This window comes from Antedon mediterranea, chromosome 1 (assembly GCF_964355755.1).
Source record: "Antedon mediterranea chromosome 1, ecAntMedi1.1, whole genome shotgun sequence".
In the NCBI taxonomy this organism is placed as follows: domain Eukaryota; kingdom Metazoa; phylum Echinodermata; class Crinoidea; order Comatulida; family Antedonidae; genus Antedon; species Antedon mediterranea.
Genome location: NC_092670.1, coordinates 1,724,407 through 1,749,392, shown reverse-complemented (window position 1 = coordinate 1,749,392; position 24,986 = coordinate 1,724,407). Strand labels below are relative to the sequence as shown.

The following is a 24,986-nucleotide window of genomic DNA, read 5'->3' as shown; positions in this document are numbered from 1 at the left end:
TACGTATCACGAATCCAAGAATTGATAATGTTGTATCCTGATTGAGACCTACATTTAGTCCAGATTAACACGTGTGCTGTTTTCTGTACGTGTGGAGACACACAGTATGTGTAGTCCCATGACATGCAAGATAATTTAATTTCCCCCTAACTTCCCTATGTGCGCTAAATCAAAACAAACATATTTGATGTTATGGGCTGTACTGCAAGCTTAGCGGATTTACTTCTGATAACTTGTGCCAATGTTTAAAGGAACCTTTTATTTTCAATTCTGCTTGTTCATTAGAAATTTACTTTTTATCCACAAACCTTTGCTAGTAATTGTAACAAATCTAACTAGCAAGTATGTCTATTCAACAACAAAAAAAGTTTTGCAGAAATGATCAGATCATGCCTAAGGTGCCTTTGTTGTAAAAAGTAATATTTTATTGTTGCAATGATTTCAACCAGCAGACAGTAGCTAGTTTTCAACTTTTAAATTCAATTATTAAAAACAAATTGCTAGTTTCTAGGGTGAATTTTGAGCCTTGTTTTTAGAATAAAAAGTACTTTTTATTAACATCACTACTGTACTACCCTTTTTCACTGATGCACACTGTTCATCTTAATTAGGTTTGACATTAAAAATTTAAAAAATATTAAATTAATTTCCTAATCCAGGGAGGTGCTGACTAAGTTTGTTTCCATTTTTGTATTGTATTATCTAATTTGATTGAATCAACTATTTTAATCAGAGGGGTAAAGAGGAAGTAACAGTAACGACTTTTTATCATTGAAAATATCATTTCTAATTTGCTATTTATTACATTTGACTTTAACATTCCCACGTTTCACAAGCAACTTTCTATATTTTTTGGACGTTGACTACTGATCGTGGGTAAAAATCCAACACTCGCCACATTGCTTGCATCCTTATGCAACTTTACTTACCTCTCTCCACCCAGGTGTACAAATGAGTACCTGGTAAGGTCAAGGCACAATTTTGTGCCGATTAATAGCTGCATTATGGGAGTATGTTTGATCCAAAAATGACCGGGGTAATAATATGTGTAGAGGTACAGCGCTTAGAGGTTGCACAACATTAGGCTCTTTATAAATCATTATTATACATAGTTAAGCATGGGATTGTACCCGACCTTTTTTATGGTATTTTGATAAGTTAGTTAGATTGGTTTAATTCAATAATTGAATTTGAATGATAGTGCACTTTGCTGCCGTATTCTGTTTAAAGATCTGTTTTATTAATTTTTTTTATTAAATTTCTTTTAACTGTCTACATTTTTATAATTGATTCAATAATTAAAATGTCTGCAAAATATCAAAATAAGTTGGCAAAGAGCTTATCGTGTAACAAAGTAGAATTTTGTGATAATATCGTCAACAGATCTTTGTGGTTGACGCTGATATTTATTAAATTCCAAAAAGTGAAATGATTTCGTTATATAAACAATGTTGTTGGCAGACAAAGACACTTTTATTAATTAAGATGTCGTCAGATTGCTGCCGTCTTTTTTCAACAATTCAAAATAAAACGTTCTGCAAGTTCGCTTATAAATTTGTTTTGGTTGTTACAAAAAGGAATCTTTGTTTTATATATAATTCAAAAATATTTTATAAAATGAAGAATATTCTAAGCTTTCACGCTATTCATGCTGGGCTAGGTTCTAGACCGCGATTTACTTCATATTGGTAAAAGAAAAATGTTTTGGCACATATGGCACTTCATATGTATTCTGTTTAGTTTAGACAAAACTTAAAATATGATGACTAGAGACTCTATTTGTGCCTATGTTTAACTCTTGGGATTGAAACCCAGAGTACTTTAACTTCCTATTACTTCTGTAAGAGTTTTTCGTATAATGGTACTTAGAGACTACTGTCATGATTCATTAGTCGGTGCACCACTTTCTTGCTTCTCTTCTAAGTCTGCAAAGCCCAATTTACTCATTGGCTCCTTTGTCATAAGATCTCTGTAATTTAAAGAAAGAAATTTTTAATTGAAAAACAAACTGTCAAATAACACTTCCATATTTATTATTACAAATTTAATTATCAAAAGCTTAAAAATTTATTTTTTATGCCATTTTTATTTTACAATGTATAGATTAGTTTGGGACATTTATTTAGTAACACAAATTTATTATTCCATAAGGCATAACACTTAACAGTACCTTTCCATACGGCATTCCAAATATGCCTTAGATTCCAATCTACATTCAGACGAATGTTGCCCACATCTTCGCATACATTCCATAAACTGAATTTTAAACGCCTTACACTCTCCTTTTTGTAGAGAAAACATATTTATTAATAATAATAATAATCAACCGAAAAGTTTTGGCCATTACACAGTAGTGGGTCCAATCTTCCACACAAAAAATGGCTCTAGGCCTAGGCCTATTGATTGGCTATTAAGTATTAGACTCTAGCTAGGCCTATAGTTACTAATTAGGGCTACCTTAGGCCTAGGCCTAGGCCTAAAAAAAATCACCTTCATGATCAAGCGGAAAGCTTCCTTTATCAGGTGGTCGTGACTTGAAACTCTTTTGAAAATTCATCGTCGACATAATCAGAGTGTTACAGTACTGTATTTGTTTATTTTTTTTTAAGAGCAATATTGATGATACAGTTAACTTTGACCTCAGAATCACTCATGCATAACATTATGAGCACGTGGTGGCGGTATTGGATGGGACGAATCGACCCGAATCTTCAATTTCTTTTACTTTCTGCCAAAAATCGTCGGTCAGTGCCAGTGGTCGTCTTCTTAGGTAAGAAAAAAAAAATTCTGCTACTACTACACCAAACAGGATACGACATAATCTTGCCACTGGCTAGACCCCTACCACCTCTCTTCTTTGTTATACTAGCCTAACTAGCTAGGCCTAGCTAGTAGGCTAGTTAGTTGCCTACTAACTAACTAACTAAAAAATTTTTTTTAATAAATAGGTCTAGGCCTAGGCCTAGCCTAGCCTCTCTAAGTCTAGCCTAGCCTCCTACTACAAAATTCAAAAAGTAGGCCTCGCTCTCAAATCGTGCGTCCAGTCACACCTCAACAGTGACCTCAAACAGGCCTAGCCTACTAGGCTACTCCTAGTCCTAGATTTGGATAGATAGAGATACCGTATCATTCAGTCCAAAACATAAATAAATAAAGATGAACTGAATAGGGCCTAGGCCTGAATGTTGTGAGTTAAAAAAGTTGTCAAAACAATATACCACATAGACTAGAGCTAGGCCTATCTGGTAACTCCACCCAGTAGGAAGCCTTTTGCCATTTTCTCCATAACTGGTGAAGAGTTTGTGTTGTTCATACCAAATATCTATCACTACAGTTTTTTTGTTATTATATTATACTGAAATAGACTGAATAAATAATGAAATTAAATTAACATAGCTGCCATGGAGGATTTTATTACTAGGCCTAGTATTATAATCTTTAATCATTTTGTTTTTTTTTTCAGACCAGAAGAGATAATCTGACAACACAAATTCTAATAAAATAAAATGGTTGATGGTGATGTAGGTATATTCCATAGCTATGACGATCACCTTTCCAATGTGGCTACACCTCCGCAGTTTGTGAAGGGGCTTGGGCGCGGAAAACAAATACCAGTTGATCCGCGAACAATACGGCTACCAAAATTTCTAATAAACAAAGCAAAAACTGAGGTACTGTACATTTCTAAGCATAACTAAAGCTCTGTCTACACTATCAAACTTTATGTGATGTGCCCATATATGAGCATGATGATGTCCTATCACTACCATATTTGGGCATATTGCTACTATATTTGGGCACATTACATGTTTTTGTAACATATAGTTTGATAGTGTAGGCAGAGCTTAATACAAACTTGATATGCCCATCAGCAGACCAAGTCTAAGTCTCACAATAATAATGGAAGTTTCCCGATATTTTGTGTGTGATTTATCTTTGTTGAAAAACATACCAATAGTGTGATTTTCGGTTTTATACTAGACCCGGAGCACTTTTGGTTAATTAAATGCAAAAATACATTGGTGACTCATTAACTCCTGCTATGTCTTCCATGACAGAATAAGGTAGATCGACCAATATGCAGTAAGCATCATATTTTTCAATATTTTTCTGTTTGTTTTTTAGTCTGGCAACTCAAAGAAAAATGGCGATTCACAAGTAGAGGTCAAAATAAAAAATAATTCTTGCTCAACTAACGAGGATGCTAGGAAGTATGTGTACGATGCTAAATCATATAATTCTAGATACGATGCAGCATATTTTGATTGGCACATTGCCAAGTTACGCAACGCAGAAAAGACTGGCAATTTTTCATCATCACATTCGTCACAAAGTTCCATGACTGCAGACATCAGTGTTGCTTCATCAAAACACTCAACGGAATTGCCATCGATTGACTCCACGGCAACAGAAGCTGAGCATGTAAAAGATTTAAAATCAAAAACTACAAAAGATGTTCTGGATTTAAAATACAAAAGTACCGAAGATGTTGTTGATTTTAAATCCATTGGGAAGTTGTTAGGTGCAAGTGTGGATAGTGCAAGTGATGATGGTTGTCATGGTGATGCTGAAAGAGAAGTATCTATTGACAAAAGTAAACCACAGGTTGGTTGTTGTTTTTTGTCTCAATTCCCCCTCCCCGCTAGTCATCTACTGCACTTCCCCTTTTTGTTTTGATTAAACTGTACACCCAATTTATTCAATTCTGAATGTTCTTAATGGTATATGTTTTTTATATTATGTTTTTATTTATACATATTTCTCTGTTATACCTACATTCTCTTCAGAATTAAACAATAAAATATGAAATTTTAGAAAGCGTTTTAATTTGAGATCACCTGTCTAATAAATGAGACTTTATCAGTTTCCTAGCCTGACTTGTCAACCTTTTTCAAGTTATGTTTTGCCAAAAATGCTGATTGATTGATTGGTAATAATAACACCAATAAAAATAACTTATTTCTTCAGGAAAAGTTTCAGCTCTGTGTTCAAAACATTCCTTCTACTTTGAGTGAAGCTGACCTTGTGGGGGCGTTGTCTACTTATGGTGCTATTAACGAATGTCAAGTTTTTCATGGCGCAGAAAACAATTCCATGGCTATCGTAACGTAAGTTCTCTTAAAATTCATGGTTATTTACGGTGACAAATATTTTAAAATCTAACATTTTTTTAAAGATATTTTTAATTAATTAATTAATTTTTAGTTCAATAAACCAGATTAATTGTGTATATTTTTAGCATTGATTGTGAGAAAGCATGCAAGTGGGCAATATCCTGTCTCCATGACGAGGAATCGCCGTTTCCAGGTAAGAATATTTTAAATAAGATTCAAAGTAAGTAAAAATAGAGATAAGGCTTTGTACTGTCAATGGCACAGCTGTTGAGTGCAAGTCTCTTCTTGAGGTTGTCTAGTTCGATCAATGACTGAAGTTTGAACTGAGAATGTAGAAATGTCTTGAGCAAATATTGTGGTTCCTCAGGTAGAGTTCTTAACGATTTTGCACCACATTTTGCACATGTGTTTTAACAGTAAGTTGACGTAAATTGGAAAAAAAAGTGCAGAAAATATTGTTCTTCATTTTAAGGGTATGAAGATGGAAAAGTGCCAAAGTTAGCTGTCTTTCAAATTACAAAGAGTGGGGTCAGTTGATGTTAGCAGCGAACATGAATTAAATAGATAGCTATTGATAGCTATTCCAGGTATGCATCAGGTTGAACTTTTGTGACATGTTGCAAAAGAAGACACATCATTGGCAGCGGATCCAAGACTCGTGGATGAGGGATCCTTCCAATGCACATAACCTTGTCTTCTTGAATTTAAAGTTTTGCTAGCCATACATTGAGAGCGAGTTTTGCATGCTAGTGAAAGTTTAAAATATTTATCTTTCAGTTTAGTCTTCCAAGAAGGTTATTGGTGTTTACCTCCAATGAAACCAGAATGTCGCCCCCTAGTGGCAAGCAACACCTCTGACTTTAATTCTAAACAATATTTCATTTTGTCATTTGAATAGTTTCTTTAATATGAATGTTCTAATGTTGTCAATGTATACATACAGTATATAATGATAATAGCAACATATATATTGAGTCTATCAATTATTCTGAGCATGCTCTCTCTGAGCATGCTCTCTCTGAGCTGGTGCAGAATGATTTCTCTACTCTAAAATAACATTATTATACTACAGTATTATAAATTATTATTTTTTTTAATCCATCAATTTCTTGTTAATGTTATAATATACATTACAAAGGTTTTTCTAATATTAACATTCGTCACATGCTAGGGTAAATGTTTATATTAAATGAATGAATTTTTGTTGAATTAGCCATTTAGAGAATACTGTATAGTGAATTAAATGCAATTGAAATTATACATATATATTTTTAATTTTTATAGACTGTGAAGTTTTATTTGGGGTGATATTTCTTTGGGACCAAACAATCGTTTACCTTACTTTTAATCTCCAGTAGGCATACCCAAAATAATTATTTGTTTAAAATGTTATCTAGGAACAAAATATGAAAAAAATGGGTTAAAGGGAGTGGAATGTTAAAAGCAATCAATATAGCAAGATGGTCTAATACCACATCATCTAAAGCGTGGTTCTCACGTAGACGCAGACGTACGCGCAACGCAGGTGAGCTAACCCAATAACAAGCGACAGTTTGGACGTTCGCGTCGTGATTGGTCCAAATTGGAAACCAAGCTTAAAGGCGTGATCTAGCTACTTTACTTGCATAAATTGGATACAAAAGGCCATGTGTTATTAATAATAGTTTTACACAAACTTTCTCAGAAATTGTGCCTAAAGATAGGCCTGTTTGTGCCTAAAGATAGGCCTGTTTGTGCCTAAAGATAGGCCTGTTTGTGCCTAAAGATAGGCCTGTTTGTGCCTAAAGATAGGCCTGTTTGTGCCTAAAGATAGGCCTGTTTGTGCCTAAAGATAGGCCTGTTTGTGCCTAAAGATTGGCCTGTTTGTGCCTAAAGATAGGCCTGTTTGTGCCTAAAGATAGGCCTGTTTGTGCCTAAAGATAGGCCTGTTTGTGCCTAAAGATAGGCCTGTTTGTGCCTAAAGATTGGCCTGTTTGTGCCTAAAGATAGGCCTGTTTGTGCCTAAAGATAGGCCTGTTTGCTAAACCATTCACTTAGAAGTTCTTGATAAAAATAATCCCAATATTTCTGGTAGGATTACCCTGTTGAATGGAGCTGTTATGCTTTTAATATGCAGATGAATTTGTTTTTAGTGTTCGTGATTGTAATGATATCTTGTGTATTAATAGGATACATTTATTACTAAGACATTTAAAGGACAGTTCCGCGTTTACATTGATTTTATTCAAAAATTTTTATTTTAGAATTTGCCAACTTTTCAAGTCTTTTGAATAATACAGTAGTACACACGCTAATAACACATGTATGCATGTTTTCCCTAATGTACGGACGCGTGTCTCGATAGTGTTATTGTCGGAACGTAGAGACGGACGGTTTTGTAAATAATAATAATAGTCTTTTGTATAGCGCTTAAACAAAATACATTTTCTCTAAAGCGCTACGACCACAAGGCTCGAAACAAGTTGGAAATTACGTCATTTCATATGCTATGCGATAGAGATGGCTTTTCAACAATTGTTTGAAGATGTCAATAGAATTGGCATTCTTGATTGATTGTAGAGAAGAGTATTCCCTAAGGATGGAGCTGTGCAAGAAAATGACCGGTCAACAAAAGTATGTCTAACGTGTTCTTGGTTGGGATAGTCGACAGTACCGTACACAATTGCGCGTCCGATGACTCCAACATCGTGTTTAGTGGTAGGGGACACCAGAGTAGAAAATAGAAAGATCGAACCACCTCTTTATATCACGTCACCTTGTGTCCCCAGGCTTGTAATAGTATTGGAAACATTTGAGGTATGATAACACTGCACCCCTCTCAATTTGTAATAGGCATTGGGTGACCTGTCTATGTAGTAGGACATAGAGATCATTATATAATATCTCTATGAATAGGGTAAGGTTCAACACGAGACACCAGCTGTAGCTTTAGGCAGCCATCACGTGGTGGGGAAGCACCAGGCCTAGGGAGAGTCCATTCCCATGGCTCTCATCATTACGTTGTTGTTGATGCAAATTCCTTTTTTTTTTAAATTTGCAGTCTGTAGAAATGTTAACCCCATTAACTTTTTGCGTATGAACTTTATACGTGAATTGAACCAGGACAGCCCACGAGTTTATGTAACGTCCGCTTTTGTTCAAATTACCGTCTGCAACAGACTGTAAAATAAGGTTAGCGCCTCATAAATTCATGAATAGCAAATTTGCATTGTTTTCTGCTTATATTTTTTAGGGAAAATTAAACAAGAATACCGCCGGTATTTCTGTGAGCAAACGTACGATGGAATGAATTTGTTTCTCGAATTCGTATTTATTCCAATTTTACGTTTCCAGACGTAGGCCTACTTCGTGTCCAGTTTTTTGAGAAGTGGCAATTTTTTTTTGACTGTTGCAAATTTCATGAGAAAAAATCTTTCGTTTGATTTCTTCTCTTGTACGTCATATTGTGTGTTTCATATTTCAGAAAACTGCGTTCGTTGATTAAACCGTTAATTAAATACTGAACGCCTGTACAAGATTGGATGTTAAAGAAATACGTAGGAGGCGGCCATGATTATCTGCAATTACAGTGTAAATTTTAAAGTTCATCATCCACAAAACATGTACAGTATTACGACAATATTTCGCTATTGATTTTATTGTCTGTCTCTTCTGATATCAACATACTAATTGTTGCTATGACTACCACTGACGCGCTCCTATATCGATATAAAGGAGGGAGGTGGGGAGGAGACATAGTCAACAAAATTGATACTCTGGTGTTCGACTACGAATTCTTGGATATCTGTGTCCATAGGTTAATGTTCCAAGAGAGCATATTAATTCGGTATTTTACCGTAAATATTACAATATTTTGTCTTGTATATGTTTTAAATGTTTTCTTAAGCCTTGTCCACACAAACTTAAACATTGGTTTGTAAACACTTTTATTTACCAATTTTGCTAGTGTAAACCAGTTGAAGTTTTCAAACTCGAGCAAACTCCGAATTGGCAATCACTTGAAACACACTATTGAAATCGATCGGTCATCGCGGACTCTAACCAACACCCGTCATCGCGGTCTCGAACAAACACCCGGTCATCGCGGTATCGAACCAACACCCGGTCATCGCGGACTTGAACCAACACCCAGCATCAGTCACACGAACACCACCACAGTAACTTGTTTATTATGAAAATGTGTTGCCCTGGATACTATCTTCTATCAAAATGACAAATTTGAATCATCACCTCCATGTTTGTTGTGAACCTATAACAGCCTTTTACCCTAAACGTTTTTAAATACGGTATCATTAGTAAGGTAATGTACGCGGTCCCAAAGGTCATCGTTAAGGTCAAAAAATCGGATTTTCTAGGATTAGTTTCTAATTGTGTTAAAGATATTGGCAAACCTTTGCTTAGTGCATTGATTATAGATATTTGGCTTGGAATCAAGATTCTGCTTGCTAGGGTCATCAAGACTAGTTCAAGGCTGATGTCATCATGATCTGTGATCAATTATTATTATTATTATTATTATTATTAGCTGCATTGCAAATTTTACGATTTCCCTCCAAAAAAAAAAATTAAAAAAAATCATGAGTACGTGCTCGCATGTTTTTTTGTCGTTTCCCGTCACAAATATTATGATATGGTACGTACGTGCGCATGCACATAAAAAGCTTTCGATACCAGCCGCGACTAATTTCGCCAAGTTAAAAACAGGCTTTAAAAGGCGCCAGTAGCACAATTAGCAAGTAATTAGGCATTGTATACGAAGAATGCGGCAAATACAGACCCTCGGGAGAAAAATCTTGAGAAGACGTACCTTAACCTAAATGGAGTAATTGTGTTGATAATGATTACTTCTTAATAACTAAACCTTGGTTCCCACTTGAACGCAACAACGTATGCGCAACGCAAGCGAGTTGACCAATCACAAGAGCCTGTTCGGATGATTCTGTCGACGCGTCGCGATGATTGGTCAATCTACTTGCGGTGCCCTTTACGTCCTTGCGTCGTTGCGTCAAAGTGGGAACCAATTAAAAACATTGTCATTTAGCATTACAAGCGAGTTTCTTGTTTTCTGTAAACATTGTGTGAACAAAGTTCATAAAAGACCTTGGCAACGCCTTCCAGATGTTCAAGTTCAAGTTCAATCAATATGTCACACCGCTATTTATAGGCCCAGGCCTTAAACGCATCTCTGCTTTAAAAACAAATACAGCAGGCAGTGGAGATTGGTTCATTCGCCTCTGTACAGGTTGCTAACCGTACTTCTTAATCCCGATGGATTTTCGTTGGATGACAATCAGAATCATAATTTTAGATCCGTTAATGCGGGATGATTTAAGTCGTCATTTGACCGACGTAGGCCTGTCCGTTATTTAGTTCATTTTGTAAGTGGTGGATGATACTTTTTTTGGTAAAATTCTTATTCTTATTCTTATTCTTTTATTGCCAAATATAAAATACACGAAGAACACGTATACAAAAAAACAATAGAACCAACTGAGTGAGCTGGCAGGGGACACAAAAGCGAACGTACCTAATCACTATGACTTAAAGCCTGTGTTCCCCACTCACCCAGTTTCACAAGCAATGAAAATACCATCTTAAAATAATACCAAAATTCCAAAGTTAAGTTTAAATCATATAAATAAAAAAATATAAAATAAAAATTATACAATATGTTGTGCGTACGTCGTTGCGTTAAACATGTCACTCTACCCAATAAACGCAAAGTATTATGTTTACCAATCGATGGATAATTCGAACTGTCACTCGTGATTGGTCAACTCACTTGTGTTGCGCGTACGCCGTGTGCCGTTCCGTGTTTCCGCAGCCATAACGACAATTATCGATTAATATTTAACCATGGTTTAACCAATCAGAGATACTTATTTTTTTAAGGCTCGCATAATCAAGTGCCCAATCACAACGCAACAATTTGTCCTTTAGGTCAAACGTTAAAAAATAAATTGAATGAGATAATTATCAGTTAATTCTTTTTCGAGTAGAATCGGTTAACCCCGTTCCACAGGAACTTTATCGGTTAATTTTAATTAATTAATTTTTAACGGTTAATGTTTGGCTGCGGTAATATGAGCCAGTGGAAACCATATTCATATAGTACAGAGTTAGCTAAATTCACCAAAATTAATATGTTCATGAAATTTAGATGAGTTCGAACTTTTCACTCGCATCATGCGAAAATTGTTGTTATCCAGTGGTACGAGTTTGATTTACAACCATTACGTAAAACTGACTCGTTATGTACATCAATAAATAACGTAACCCACGCACCTAACTCTCGACGCTCACGTTCACTCTGACTTCTAATATCACCTTTCATTGTTAATTTCTCTAGCACCTGGTTTTGTTTTCATATTTAAAACGTGATTTAGGATTTTGTACTGTACTTAACTTTAGGATAACATGAATAACAAGGGGTAGAAAATCCACCAATATTTTAGTTTGTATAGGCCTAATGCCTATTAAAATAATAAAGTTTGCCGAAGGGCCGAACAATATTATGATGGGGTGAACTTATGCCTACTAATGTCCTATTTTGTATTGTAATTTGTTTTGATTTAGGGGAGGACCGATCGGGCTGCCCCCACCCCGCTGGACCCGCCTATGATAACTGTGAGGTAATCAATGTCCTAAGACGATAATCGATTACCAAGGCGAGTGTCGTGTGCAAACCTCACTTGCGTGCTGATCAATTTTGAACGTAAATTTACTGATATAAATATTCATAATTTCTATTTCTCCGTGACTTTAAAGAAATGCGCCACGATCCCTTCAGTTTATTCGTTCGTTGAACCATGGCCAAAAATGTTTTGATTTGTTTTACGTAAACTCACCATATGCTAGCTATTAATTTCTTGATTTGAAATTTATTAGTGAGGAGCGGTGTTGAGATATGACCGCCTCTGCACGTGTACATCTTCATACAATATCTATGCCGCCCGGTGTACATTAGCATAATATCCCATGAGAGCATGGTACGCGCGCGACAATGTACGCGTGACAACGCATCGTGCGGCTTCTTTGTGAGAATTCAAACACGAACCACATCTCCGTCTACATCATTACGATATTGTAATCAAATAAGAATCGTGCAAGTTGGACTGACCAATGATTGATAAAACACGCCATACATGCTGGATCACGTGATTATCATCGGATGACCTGTCGTTATTAATCAAAATGTTTTCTTGATTAGGAAATTAATATTTACTCTGATATAGCCTATCACATGATTTTAATATTTTAATCACCACAATTATATAGTGCAGCTCACTTATTTGCTATTTATATTTGCTGAACACGTAAAATAATAATGAATAATACCTAGGCCTATGCATTCCGAATACAAAAGTTTACCCGCGCGCCTCAAAAAACTATAATTTTTCATCACCATTTGAATGCGCGCGTCGTCTATCGCTCGCTACACACAGTACAACTTTTTATCAGAATACGGGCGCGGCTGGTCAAGATCAACGTATAGGCCACTTCTTTTCTCTTTTATCCCTCACCTACGGTATTTTTATTTTGATTTTTATTTATCCATTTATTCAATCTATCAATGTGTAGTAATAATAATATAAGTTTTAAAAAAATGTAGATTTCACAGGAGTGTTACCGGTAGGGCCTACATTAAAACACATTGTAATCCCACAAAATGTTTAATTGAACTAGAAATTACCACCAAAATGTGGCGTGACTATTTTAACGAATATGAGGCATATAAGAATAAGAAATCCTTGTTTTGTGGCCAACCAGCACAGCTATAGTTGTTAATTCCGCGAACCACGCCACTATAGATCGAAACCGGATTGACAAATTACGCTTCCTATTTTCATTCATAAATTACAACACGTGATTAATTCAGCCTGCCGGTGGTTTGTTTATCTTCCGATGTAGTAAATTTTCTTGGCTCAGTGCCAATTTTCGTGAAAGACTAGTTTATATTTGACCTATATGCTGCCCTGCCCTAGCGCGCCCTAGTGGCGATATTTTCACCAAGTTCTTCAGAACGGAGTTTGTACACGCGCGTAACAAGTTTATGTTGTCACCGATTATACGGTTGTTAATTATCGCAAGTTTAAAATTGGTTTTCTAATCTAAAACATAGATATACTGTATTGTTTTATAAAATGTCATGATTTATTTTTTTTTTTATTTTATAACATTTTTCCTCCCTAATTTTTTAAAACGTTTTTTTTTTTATTTCAACCATGGGAAGCATTTAAAGTACAACAAATCTCTGCGAAAAATTTGAAAGATTCGAGGAGACCTCAAGCTCTGTTGAGGCTATCCGCTAATTCTCAGCTAATTCTCAGCATCCATCACGTGATTTTAATCCTGGTATATATAATTCCATGACCTTCTGCAAATTACAAAAATCATGTTTAACACATCGATTAAGAAACATTGATCGAAGTAATCCTTCGTCAATATCACGCCACTTGTTCTTTAAAACATGACGTCATAACCGCGACTCACGGCGTTATGTGACGTCATCTTGTGCATACGGTTGGAAATGACTTTGATTTGTATTGCATGTTAGACTCGACGTTTTTTATAACCACTAGTAACATGATGACTTCACTAAAGCACCTCGAGGTTTTCCACTCCTTTATTAAATACGTTTTAGTGTTGTCACATTATAGGCTATATTTAGTACCCCTTTAACTCAAGTTGATGCGCGCGTACAGAAGTTGATATCCATATCTAACACAATATACGATTTGCCCTTGGCTGCTTTGTGGGGCCCTCCTGCACGTGCGTGGCTCCCGCAACGTCAGTGTATCATTGCACGACGTCGAACGGCCACCGTGAATACGTCGTCTATGCCCTTCAATTCCCCTGGTTAGGTGAAAGATGCAATTAAGATTTCTATATTTCAGTAGCAACTCTTGCGATTTTTATCGCGAGTGCCGTGGGAATAAGTGCGTGGTATCATTAGGCCTAATATGTGTGAAACGGTGAAAATGTGCTGATGTAAAATACTAAAAATAGCCAATTCTCGGTGATTATTTCATCTTAATTTTCAGGAAGCTTGGTTGCCTTCTCTCATTTTGAACTATCTTCATCGTTAACATACAATAGTTTGCGTAATTAAATAGCGATGTGTAGTACAACATGCCTCTAGCCTACCGTCAAATGCTAAAATGCTCTCACACGAATAATCCTTGTTTTTTTAATTGATGAAAGAGTGTAGATATATATTATCATTTTTGTTTTTTTTAAATTTATTTTGGGTAGATATCTGTAAGTATAATTCATTACGTTTATATTTTCTTTAACAATTCAAGGCCTATGGGGTTTGTTTTCCTGCTGTACGTACATGAATTAGTCTACTTTTTCTAAATCACATGCCTACACATTAAATCACATGCCTACACATTATTGTATAATTCTTTTCTACAAAAACCGTACGTATGTCTCCCTTTGGCTGCCTTGCATGATTGTACTTACTTGTATAGTATTTTACTATCTTCTTAGTATTGTTGTAATGATGTACATAATAGATAAGCTACATCTATATATATAACCAAGCGATAAGGGCTAAAAGTAGTGTTTCCATTCTGAATATTAGGCCTATCATTTAAAGTAAATATTAACCATCAAAAACTAGATTTTGACTGTTTAAATGCAAACTCTTCCCCCACTGACAACAACAGAACTGACGTCACCAAGGTATAGCATTTTTTCTGGACCAAAAAAAAACCTGATGACGCGAATGAAAGCAATGCCAGACTAAGTATAACAACTGTGTATGAAGAAAACACTTCGTTATACGGACGGCGGCCTGCGATTGTATCCCAACCTTATTGTCTGTCTGATTGGTACTTATTAAGATGTACATTGTTTTTAATTGCTTCATTAAAGTGTCTACCTTTCTCTTTCTGATACTACAGTTTAAATAGCAAGCTTTGAACTACAGTTTAAATAGCAAGCTTTGAACTACAGTTTAAATAGCAAGCTTTGAACTACAGTTTAAATAGCAAGCTTTAAACTACAGTTTAAATAGCAAGCTTTGAACTACAGTTTAAATAGCAACCTTTTAACTACAGTTTAAGAGCCATTGTCTGTAAGAATCAAAGAAATATCAAAAAGAGTGGCAGACTCAAAAAAATGGATTTCTTTCAAATTTTGCACATGGCTATATATGTGTTGAGAGAAATCAGATATGAAGTATTTTTTATTTCACACGTATATTTCCATGGCAACGGCCAAATTCGTGTTTTTGACAAATTTTGTCCTTTTTTAAGGTTTTTTAAAATGGATATTGGTACTACTTTGATGAACGATATTTTTGTGTTGTTCATTTAATTATAAAAAATAATTAGTGTATGCATAATAACAATGCATTGTGTACCTGTTTCAAATTTTTTTATTTTTTTTTATTTCATACCTTGGGAGATACCATTTATTTAAAAAGGGGTGTTTTTCACTTTTTTTAAATTGTTCAATGCAACTAAACTTTACTTCACCATAACGCCCAAAGTGGTGTATTTTTTTAGCTGATTTATTACAAATAGGTAGTTCTAATGTTTAATAATTGATTTCTAAAATAAAATACTGGGGTAAATTTAAAATCTACAAGCAGTGTTGCGAGAAACATAGGCATTTTTATAAAAAAAAAAACATGGTATATTAGTAAAAACATTTTATTTTCTTTGATTATTTGATTTGAAACTCATTGGTCAGAAAAATTCTTAATGTTTTATATAGTTCTAGTTGTGTTGTGAGAAAAAAAAATTATTTTTAATTATAGATTCTGTAATTCCCAGTTTTAATGTCATTTTATAGGTTATATCCTCGGGAAATTTGAATAAATTATCAGATCGTTGTGAATTTTAATCTTTGCAACAGATTACTCCTCTCTTATTTTGAAGCTCCTCTTTCATTTGTTTACTTCTTTTATTTGCTAACCTAAGCAGATCCCACATGCCCATCCACCACCACTTTCGACGACCACCCCCCCCCACCCCGACCAACTATAACCACAAAAAGATAAACTGCAAGTTTTTAGACCCTCGCCTTCAACCCCTTAACTATTTAAAAGTCCTGGATCCACCACTTTCCCTCCCCAAAATAGAACCAATCAAAAGTAAATGATATACTCAGGTATGTTAATGCTACATAACAAATATTGAAGCCCTGATTTGAAATTTCATTTCATTTAAGGTCAGCATGTAAAATATCACACTTTATTATTAAATATTGGTTTTAAATTCTATATTTTTTTAACTGTGATGGTTGGATTCAGTATTAATTATTAATTAATAATTATCTGATAATTATTTAATTTCCCTTAGTTATGCATAGCAACAGTTACTATGGTAACTAAAAATGAGATATTCTTTAGATTTTGCATATTTATCTCATACAAATTTAAATTTGTAGATTATTAGCAGGCATGCCTTATTTGCATTTTCAAATTACCGTTTCACAAGGTCATATTCGTAAGCACTTTCTTCTGTGATTATTTTTATTCATGAAAACCCCATATTTTATTTACAGCGGCCACCTCCCTTAACGGACGCACTTTGAAAAGCCTGTTTGTTCTTCCTATCTAATTAGTGCATTTGGTGCTTACCGTAAGCAGCTGCGGGCACCTTTTTATACTAAAAATGAGATTTTTTGTAAGCGGCCAATCGAAAAATGCAATACTTATTGCATGGACCTATGAATTAGAGGTGCATGTATATTGTATTTCTTTATATATTAGCTTTATTTTGAAGAGGTTTTAAAAACATTACTGTGAAGAGATGAGAAAACTACACAGATTTTGACCGACCATTTTTCATATGATAAAAGTTTTTAAAATTTGTCTGAAAATGCTAAAAAATACTAAACCACCTGATTATAAATAATAATAGGCCTACAATTAGCTGGAAAATTGAGAGGCTCGTTTCGTTAAGAATATCGTATATAGCCATAATAAGTGATTTTGGCCCTTTATCGGCAGAACCTCCCGTAAGGGGTCACCGCCCGTAAGCGGCCACTTTTCCAGCTCCCGAGGGTGGCCACTTACGGGAGGTTCAACTGTATTTAAAAAAACAATTATCCTTAGTTATGCATAGAAACAGGTTCTAAGATAACATAAATAATACATTTTGACATAACTTGACCCGACAAATGACCCTTTCACAAGGTCAGACATTTTCTGGGATTCAGTAGATAAGTAAATTTGGGAAAAGGTAGTAAAGCTATGTAATCAATTGTTTGTAGTCATGAAACCCCATATTAAAAATATTGTATTAGTTACGTATAGAAACAGTTGCTACAATACACTATAGGTAAAATGTTGATGTCATTTGACCTCAATATGTAAACAATTTTATTAGGATTCAGTATTTAAAGTAAATTTGGCAACAAGTAGAAATGTAATTTGTAAAACTATGTAGAAAAAATGTTTTGTATTTATGAAAAACCCCTTATTTTTTATGAAATTTTTGCATAGAAACAGTTACTAGGGTAAAATGTTGACCTCAAAATGAATGAATTTACAAGGTCAAGTTTGTCATTAATGGAATGCAGTAGAAGTAAAATTGAGAAAAATTACAAATGCAATCAATAATTCTTTGTATTTATAAAAACGCCATTTTTTACGTTTTAAAAAAAATTACTTTCCTTAGTTACACATAAAAATGGTTGCTAAGGTAACACTATAGGTAAAATAAGAAAATTGTTGAGAATTGTTATGAACTATCTTGTAAATTTTGATCAAACATTAATAGTTGTAGTAAAGTGGGGACCTGTCCTGTTTTGCATTCTGACCCCTTTTGACCTCAAATGACCTATTTACAAGGTCAGATTTTTTGGGAGGTCTTTCTGTATCTCATTACACAAAATAGATTTAAAAATTTATAAAAACCATTGACGCAATTATTTCCAAGTTTAACATTATTTTCCATCAATTACATATTTCAATGCAAAATACTGTTTTTCTGGCAATTAATTGAAATAAACCTGGCAACACATTCTCCTATTTTATCTAAAATATTCGTATGACTCTAGTAGCATTATGAGAAGCCACATATACATTTTATTATTGGATTAGCCATATTTAAATTGTGTTTCATGTGTTTTGTTTGTTGATATCATTGTTATATTTTTTGTATTTTTCGTATTTTCCTGGCAACACAAAACCTATGTACGAAATTTACCCCAGTGTTTTTTTCGTGATTAATGTTGACAAACCTATTGACTATCAAATTAAAAAACCTCATTGATTTAAAAACACCACTTTGGAAGTTATAGGTACGTTTATGAGGTATACTTTTATAAAAAAAATATTTTTTTAAAACACCCCTTTTTAAAATAATGGTATCAACCAAACTCCATTTTGTAATTTATTTTTTTTCTACATTAAATGGAACTCAATACATGTTGTTTACACTGCTATAAACAAAAACTGTATACTGTAAGTATTTTTGGTTAAAATAAGTATACAAGTTTGTACTTTTTCACTATAGAAAATCTGTGAAAAATGGCAAAAACATCAAAATTTGGATAATTGACCGTTGTCATGGCAACGGAGGCTAAAAATTGAAATGAATGTTGTAGATATGCTTTTTATTGAAATGTCTATTCATGGTAAAAATTTTTAAGAAATCCATTTTTTTACATCTGCCACCAAATCTTTGATTTTTACAGACAATGGCTCTTAAATAGCAAGCTTTGAACTACAGTTTAAATAGCAAGCTTTGAACTACAGTTTAAAAAGCAAGCTTTCTCGGCTCAAATGTATGGCGGTCTACAGCCGTCAAAAAGCTTGAAAGAAGACAAAATCCAAAGTAAATTAATAATTCAATATCATTGAACGACATTATACATCATTTATTTTTTACACCAATTACTGTACAATAAGTTCATATTTACATTATATTATATATACACTATTCTCAATTTATACAATACGCGCGCGTTCCATCCTTCCACCCATTAGGTTTACTGATAAACGAACGGAACTAATTGTTAAAGCAATAAATGGAATATATTACAGCATCATTCAATAATGTAAGTACCATTTCGAATGGCATTTGGAAGTAAATAAATACAACATCATTTTAATAATATAATTATTTACAATAAATATTTGTATTTATGAAAATAAAAATGGCGCAAATAAAACGAAACTGGATTTGAAACTTCAATGTCGATCTAAAGACATCGGACAGTGTTCTACAATCTGTGGCAGTAATGATACTGTATCTATAGGTAGGCTTTTTAAAAATGTTAATGTTGGTTGAGTCATCTCCGCATGCGCAGTGCACTTTGGCAGACGATGTGGAAATGGCGGGAAATGTGATCATTAATTAAAGGGGTAAAGGGGCTGCTGTTGTTGGCGACGAGACGACTGCTTTACTGGAAGTCCTGCGTCTCCCAATTCTACCGACGTTCGTTTGCAGCAGACCATGAAATCGTCCTCCATTTTCTGACTTAGGCCCGTTACGCATTTACTGAAGTTTCTAAGCTGGGCTTCCACTCGTTTGTGGTCTTCTCTGGCTGTTTGATGAGCGTTCTTCGTCTTGTACAAATGGTTTCCAAGCCTTTCGCTACGAAATGTGTTTGCACTAAAGAAAAAAAAGCATTTAATTTATTTAGGCCCATAAATCTTAAAATAAAATAGCAACAACCAACCTATTCACAAAAAGGGCTTCACTGAAGTCCCCCTCACAAGTATAAACGCTATGTAAGCTTGGTTCCACCTTAAATTGAACGTAATGACGTCGTACGCGTAACACAGAGACGCGCACACAACGCAAGTGAGTTGACCAAACAAAAGCGACAATTTCCATCGCATCGTGAATGGTCAAATTACTTACGTTACGGTACGCTTACGTGCTTTTGTTTCCTCCTACTAGTGGGGAAACCAATGTGAGGAACAATGTTACCCTGTTAAAATTATCCGACGCAACTTACCGTAACTTTTCCCGGTGTGACTCCGGTCTGCATGAGTAGCCTTGTCGGGCTGCAAGAGCGCCAAGTTCACAGCAAGTCTGTGGGATTCGAACCCTAGCGTTTGACCTCACGGTGGTAGTACTTTGTTTAGGGGTCATTGTCGTCTGAATAGTAGAAAAGTCAACTATTTCTGTCGTAAACACCTCGACGTCTTCGGCGTCCACGTCAGCTGTTTGGTTCATATCATCGCCACTGCCTACAACTTCGGTCTCTTCGGGTGATGAGTCTGTATAGATATAAAAACATGTATGCCAAATGAACATGAAAGTTGATAATGAATACAAAGTCATAGTGTTGATTTCGAAGACAATACAGTAAAGCATTTACTCGTTTCCTTCGTTTAAATGTCAAATGCCCTGTTCAGACTATGGATAATTACGGTGTTTCATCGTACGATAAATTATGTGTTGTACAACGTTCACATGATTTCCCTTTCGGATACGCCCCGGGGTCCGGGTGCATCGAGAAAATATTTTTGTTTGGGCTTATTGTATCCAATTCGACCATATTAAATATTGAGGTCATGAAATTCAAACAATGTTGAAACAGACTAGTGTACAAAATGTCGTTCGACTTTAATAGCTAAATTGACAGATGCCAATCAGCTTAACCTTTGACCCATTGCATACTCCTTCATAACGATACCCACGAAAGTGCCTATACAATACATTGCGCGCGTGTATTTTCAAAATTCGAGGGCTTATAATATGCCCTTTCCAATGAAACACTTCTCGAAAAAAAGTTTCTTTTTACATGAAGTAAACTAATGTACACAAACTTGGTCGGTAAAACTATGGAGGTAAAACATTAAAAATGCTATCATGAGATGTGGATGACCAGTGATGCTATCGACCGCCGCGGAAACTATTAATCGTGCGGTCGGAAATAGATAAGAAAACCGGAATTATTTTAAAGCTTTTTTTAGATTTATAAAAGTGATTAGGGGGGTGGTTATAAGGACACGCTACCTATATCGACTTTGCTAAAGATAGCAATACGGTTGTTATTTATATTTCATACTCCAAACTTCGTTTTGACGAAACGTGTCATCAAATCCATCTGGTAAATGTACGCACGCGTGCGTTTACTACGTATACGCATCACGATGTGTTGTGCGTTACAGCGTGGAGAAAAACACACATAAATTAGCGTACTATTATTGTTAAAAGTGTAATGGTATAATGCATGTTGCGGATACCTTTCTTCATTTACCAATATATTGGATTCCCCCTCCCCCTCCCCCCACCCTTTTTTTGATAATGTTATTAATATTTTAAATATGTAAGTAGGCGTGGTAAATTTTATATTGAATATTATGATGACCACATGACACTACATATGTTTTGAAAATATATTGAGTTGACCTGGATTTAGGGTGACCCTGTCTTGTAATTATACTTATAGCCAGTCAGGCTACTGTAAATAATCAGCCCGGAAAAAGAGACCTGGTTAGGAACCAGAAAAAGAAGCGTCCACGTCAACAAAACATGTGTTCGTGGTAAATCGTGTAGCCACAAATGCTCTTTTTAACTCTCGTGAACCGTTTGGCCTATTCATATTAATTAAACTGCCCTAAATGTAACAACAATATTTATCAAGTACTGTATAGTATAAGCCGTACCATTGCTATCAATATTGACGCGCGTACAATAAGTGTTGGTGTTTAACGCGCGCGCGTACAATAGGCTGTTCCATTGTTACCAGCGCATTAGGCAAGCGTGGGATTGTGTCGCTTGACAGTGTAGTGTCAATGATATAAAACGAATCAAAACAAAGTGTTGATGCCACCCGGTGTCAATCAAGTGGGCGTGTAGTAGGCGCGATGAAAGCTGACCAATCAGATAATGAATCCGCTTGTCAACGTTACTAAATGATGTTGGTGTTAGTTTGGTACAACCAATTTTGTTAATTCCTAAGTCGACTATCATAAACACAGGGAGTTGTAAAATATTATTTAATTTTATTATTCAAATCTTATTTTACAACTCCCTGATAAACATACGCTTGCTTGTCTGTGTACTCGTAAATAATTCCGTTACGCATGATTCCGTTACGATCCGATGAAAATATTTCATTATTTGGTTTTAGTAGAACATAATAATAAGGCTTAAAATAATATCATTTTAGTCTAAAGAATAATGATATCATAACGATTGAAATTAAGAGTGAAATATATTTTTTATTTTCTGCTACCAAAAATATTCTGCTGCCAAACAGTATTTTAAAAATAAAACTTTTGTAAACATTGGAGTTCAGGTCTATCTGTCGAGTCCATGGGCTTTATGCTGCAAAACAACCTATTCTAACTTTGAAAATAGCTAAGATCGTGTACATATATCGTAATAAATAATGATGGTATAAAATCTTACCGTAGCTGTAGGAATAACTCGAGTAATTGATGACCGCTGAATTTACTACACTGACTACGTACAAAACCGGCAAGAACATTCTCGAAATGTCAGGCTGCATCTTGAAAAATATGTTTAAATCTCGCAAAATATCACAAACGATAATATACCTTCAGTAATATACACTACTACTAGTCACAGTTTTCGTGTGTTCCTTTAAACTTCATAAACAAATCTGCAAAACGAGTGAACGATGACGTTTAAATAGGCGTAATTATATCACGTGATTTATGACGTCATATATAAACAAGCCAAAGAGGACTGCCTATAAAACACGTGTTTGGCTAAATGACATTCACCTGCTCTGGAATATAATATATTGATTTGTTGTATACCCTGAGGCTAATAGAGAATGTATTTTGACAAGGAGCCAAAAGTAAACTGGGCGTATGTTTTTGCTAATCTGCATTTTGGATCTCGGGCTTTTGAATAATAATATATCCATAAGGGTGTTCAACCTAGACCTACATACATACTGGGATGATATAGGCCTAAATTGCCTTACAATTCAAAATAGTAGACTTTCTGTTGATGACAAAGATGGTTATACTGTTAATGCACTGCAGCAGTCATTCGCAACCATCTTTCATATGTGCGCAATGTAATTGTTATTATTTAGAGATCTTATAATAAATTAATAGTAATCTAATTTTTTTTAATAATTCAACATTAACATAATGTAGGGGGTTACCCCGGTGTATTAGTACATCACAGCCACTGATCACCAACTGGGCCCTCTGGGAGACCAGTCTTTGACTGAAGAGGTTACCCAGTATAAATATAAATTTCAATTCAAAAAAAATATAAATATAAATTTCAATTCAATTCAATTCAATGCCTTATCGTGCCTTATCGTGCCTTGCTTCTGGACCTCTAAATCATACATTTGATTCTGTAAAAAAAGCCTTTAAACATGTTGTTAGGCAATATTGTATTTTAGTTGATATGGTTTCTGATGATTGAATCTGTCTTTTTCTACTTTTTTTTCCTACTTTTTTTTTCATTTTTGTTGTATATTAGTCCTACATATTGTATTTTAAAAAATAAATAAATAAAAAAAAATCCAGTGCAATCAAAAAATGTTTGCCTCCTGTACTGTGATTTAGCATTTACATATAATTATAAACTATAGGCTTAATATAATTAAGTTATTCTTTTAAAATATTAACTTTATCATCATCTATATTATATATATTATTTGTAATAACTAGTCACTGGTTGGAGGTACACCCCGAGGTACACACCTAATTGGTGACAGTGGCTTAGACTGCTTTTGTGCTTTCCTGGCAGCTAGTGACTATGATTTTATATTTTCTTTTGCGTTGTGTTTGTATAATTTGTTGATTTGTATTGTATTTGTAAAATGTATCTTTTGCCTGAATATTAATAATAAAAATAATAATACATTTACAGTTGAATGCATAAAGAAATGACGATCACAAACCATTTTATTTCGCACGAAGATAGCGTACTGTGGCATTTGTAACACACGCCCCGGTGTGAGGAAAATTGCTTAATCCCATTAGAAAACAGATATTGAATATATGGCCTATATTTCGCATTAGGTCTAAATCTGTGGATCTACGGGTGGAAATTAATACATGTGTCAAATCACAAGAAGACACACATTCTTTCCATGGTTCAATTTTATACACATAGAGAGTGGAGTAAAAACATGACCCATATCCTATATGTATTATGGATTATTATTAACAGTGTTTGAACGTGTGATATATGGTTGAATCATTGAGGTATAATAACTCCATGGTTGAATAAATGCGCACCGCCTGCGTGTGGACATGCTGTACAGACAATTGGGAGTTTTACCGTGGAGTACAGTTTTTCCATTCAGTACAGAGTATTTCAAGCGTTGAGATTGTTCTTGACGAAAGCTTGCGTTGTCAACGTTTTCTCTATTAGAATGACTTTCTGTCATACAAAATGTACTTATCTTTATGTTGACAACGAAAGTTCCCATTGGAATATGACATGTACCTTGTTTTCAAGAAGAATAATAATATTGAGGTAGTACGTGTCGCACCGCAGTGCCATCACTACATATCAAATTTATTCAACTTCGTGACGCCATGTACGCATATACAGTAAAGATTTTTTTTTTTAATCTTAAAAAAAAAATCAGATAACAAGAGTAAGTTTGAAGAACTGCACTTAGGTGATATGCATGTCCGTAGGCATGGTAACCATTTTACAGGGTTCATAGAACTATTTCCTCGTAAAATGGAGATTTTTCACTAGTATCAACTCTAGTAGATTTGCAAAGTAACTATAGTTGTCCGCAGCTGTTTTATAACACCGGTTTTGCACACCCTTCGCATCCCCTCCCTTTTTTTTTTATTTACAGAGTTTTTTCTGGTCAAGAAGAGTTATCACCTACTGCGTTACCATTTATTGCTCGAAAAATCGGTAAAAAGGATAACATTTCGTGTAGGTCATGTGCGACTTTAAGTTTTTTCAGGCGAAATGTTTATTGCTGTAA

The 24,986-nt window shown here is 34.7% G+C and overlaps 3 protein-coding genes across 4 annotated transcripts; 1 reads left to right on the top strand and 2 right to left on the bottom strand.

Annotated features, from left to right (window-relative positions):
- Positions 1 to 397: 397 nt before the first annotated feature.
- On the bottom strand, positions 398 to 2,653 carry LOC140052623 (cytochrome c oxidase assembly protein COX19-like). The gene is made up of 3 exons (XM_072098282.1): positions 2,491 to 2,653; positions 2,171 to 2,282; positions 398 to 1,969 (listed from the first exon to the last, which is right to left on the bottom strand). Exons 1-3 carry the CDS (start codon positions 2,564 to 2,566, stop codon positions 1,879 to 1,881), a joined length of 279 nt encoding a protein of 92 aa, XP_071954383.1. The 5' UTR covers positions 2,567 to 2,653; the 3' UTR covers positions 398 to 1,878.
- A 78-nt stretch (positions 2,654 to 2,731) lies between these two features.
- On the top strand, positions 2,732 to 6,372 carry LOC140052434 (uncharacterized). 2 transcript variants are annotated; one of them, XR_011845629.1, is made up of 7 exons: positions 2,732 to 2,770; positions 3,464 to 3,671; positions 4,126 to 4,605; positions 4,969 to 5,108; positions 5,240 to 5,307; positions 5,587 to 5,701; positions 5,892 to 6,372. XR_011845629.1 is itself a non-coding variant. In XM_072098047.1 (6 exons), exons 2-6 carry the CDS (start codon positions 3,507 to 3,509, stop codon positions 5,649 to 5,651), a joined length of 918 nt encoding a protein of 305 aa, XP_071954148.1. In that variant the 5' UTR covers positions 2,732 to 2,770; positions 3,464 to 3,506; the 3' UTR covers positions 5,652 to 6,372. The 2 variants fall into 2 exon arrangements, 1 of the variants encoding a protein (XP_071954148.1); XM_072098047.1 differs by having other exon boundaries at positions 5,587 to 6,372.
- Positions 6,373 to 18,932: 12,560 nt separating this feature from the next.
- LOC140052493 (uncharacterized) lies at positions 18,933 to 22,664 on the bottom strand. Its single transcript, XM_072098103.1, has 3 exons — positions 22,451 to 22,664; positions 20,043 to 20,307; positions 18,933 to 19,693 (listed from the first exon to the last, which is right to left on the bottom strand). Exons 1-3 carry the CDS (start codon positions 22,548 to 22,550, stop codon positions 19,432 to 19,434), a joined length of 627 nt encoding a protein of 208 aa, XP_071954204.1. The 5' UTR covers positions 22,551 to 22,664; the 3' UTR covers positions 18,933 to 19,431.
- Between the last annotated feature and the right edge of the window lie 2,322 nt (positions 22,665 to 24,986).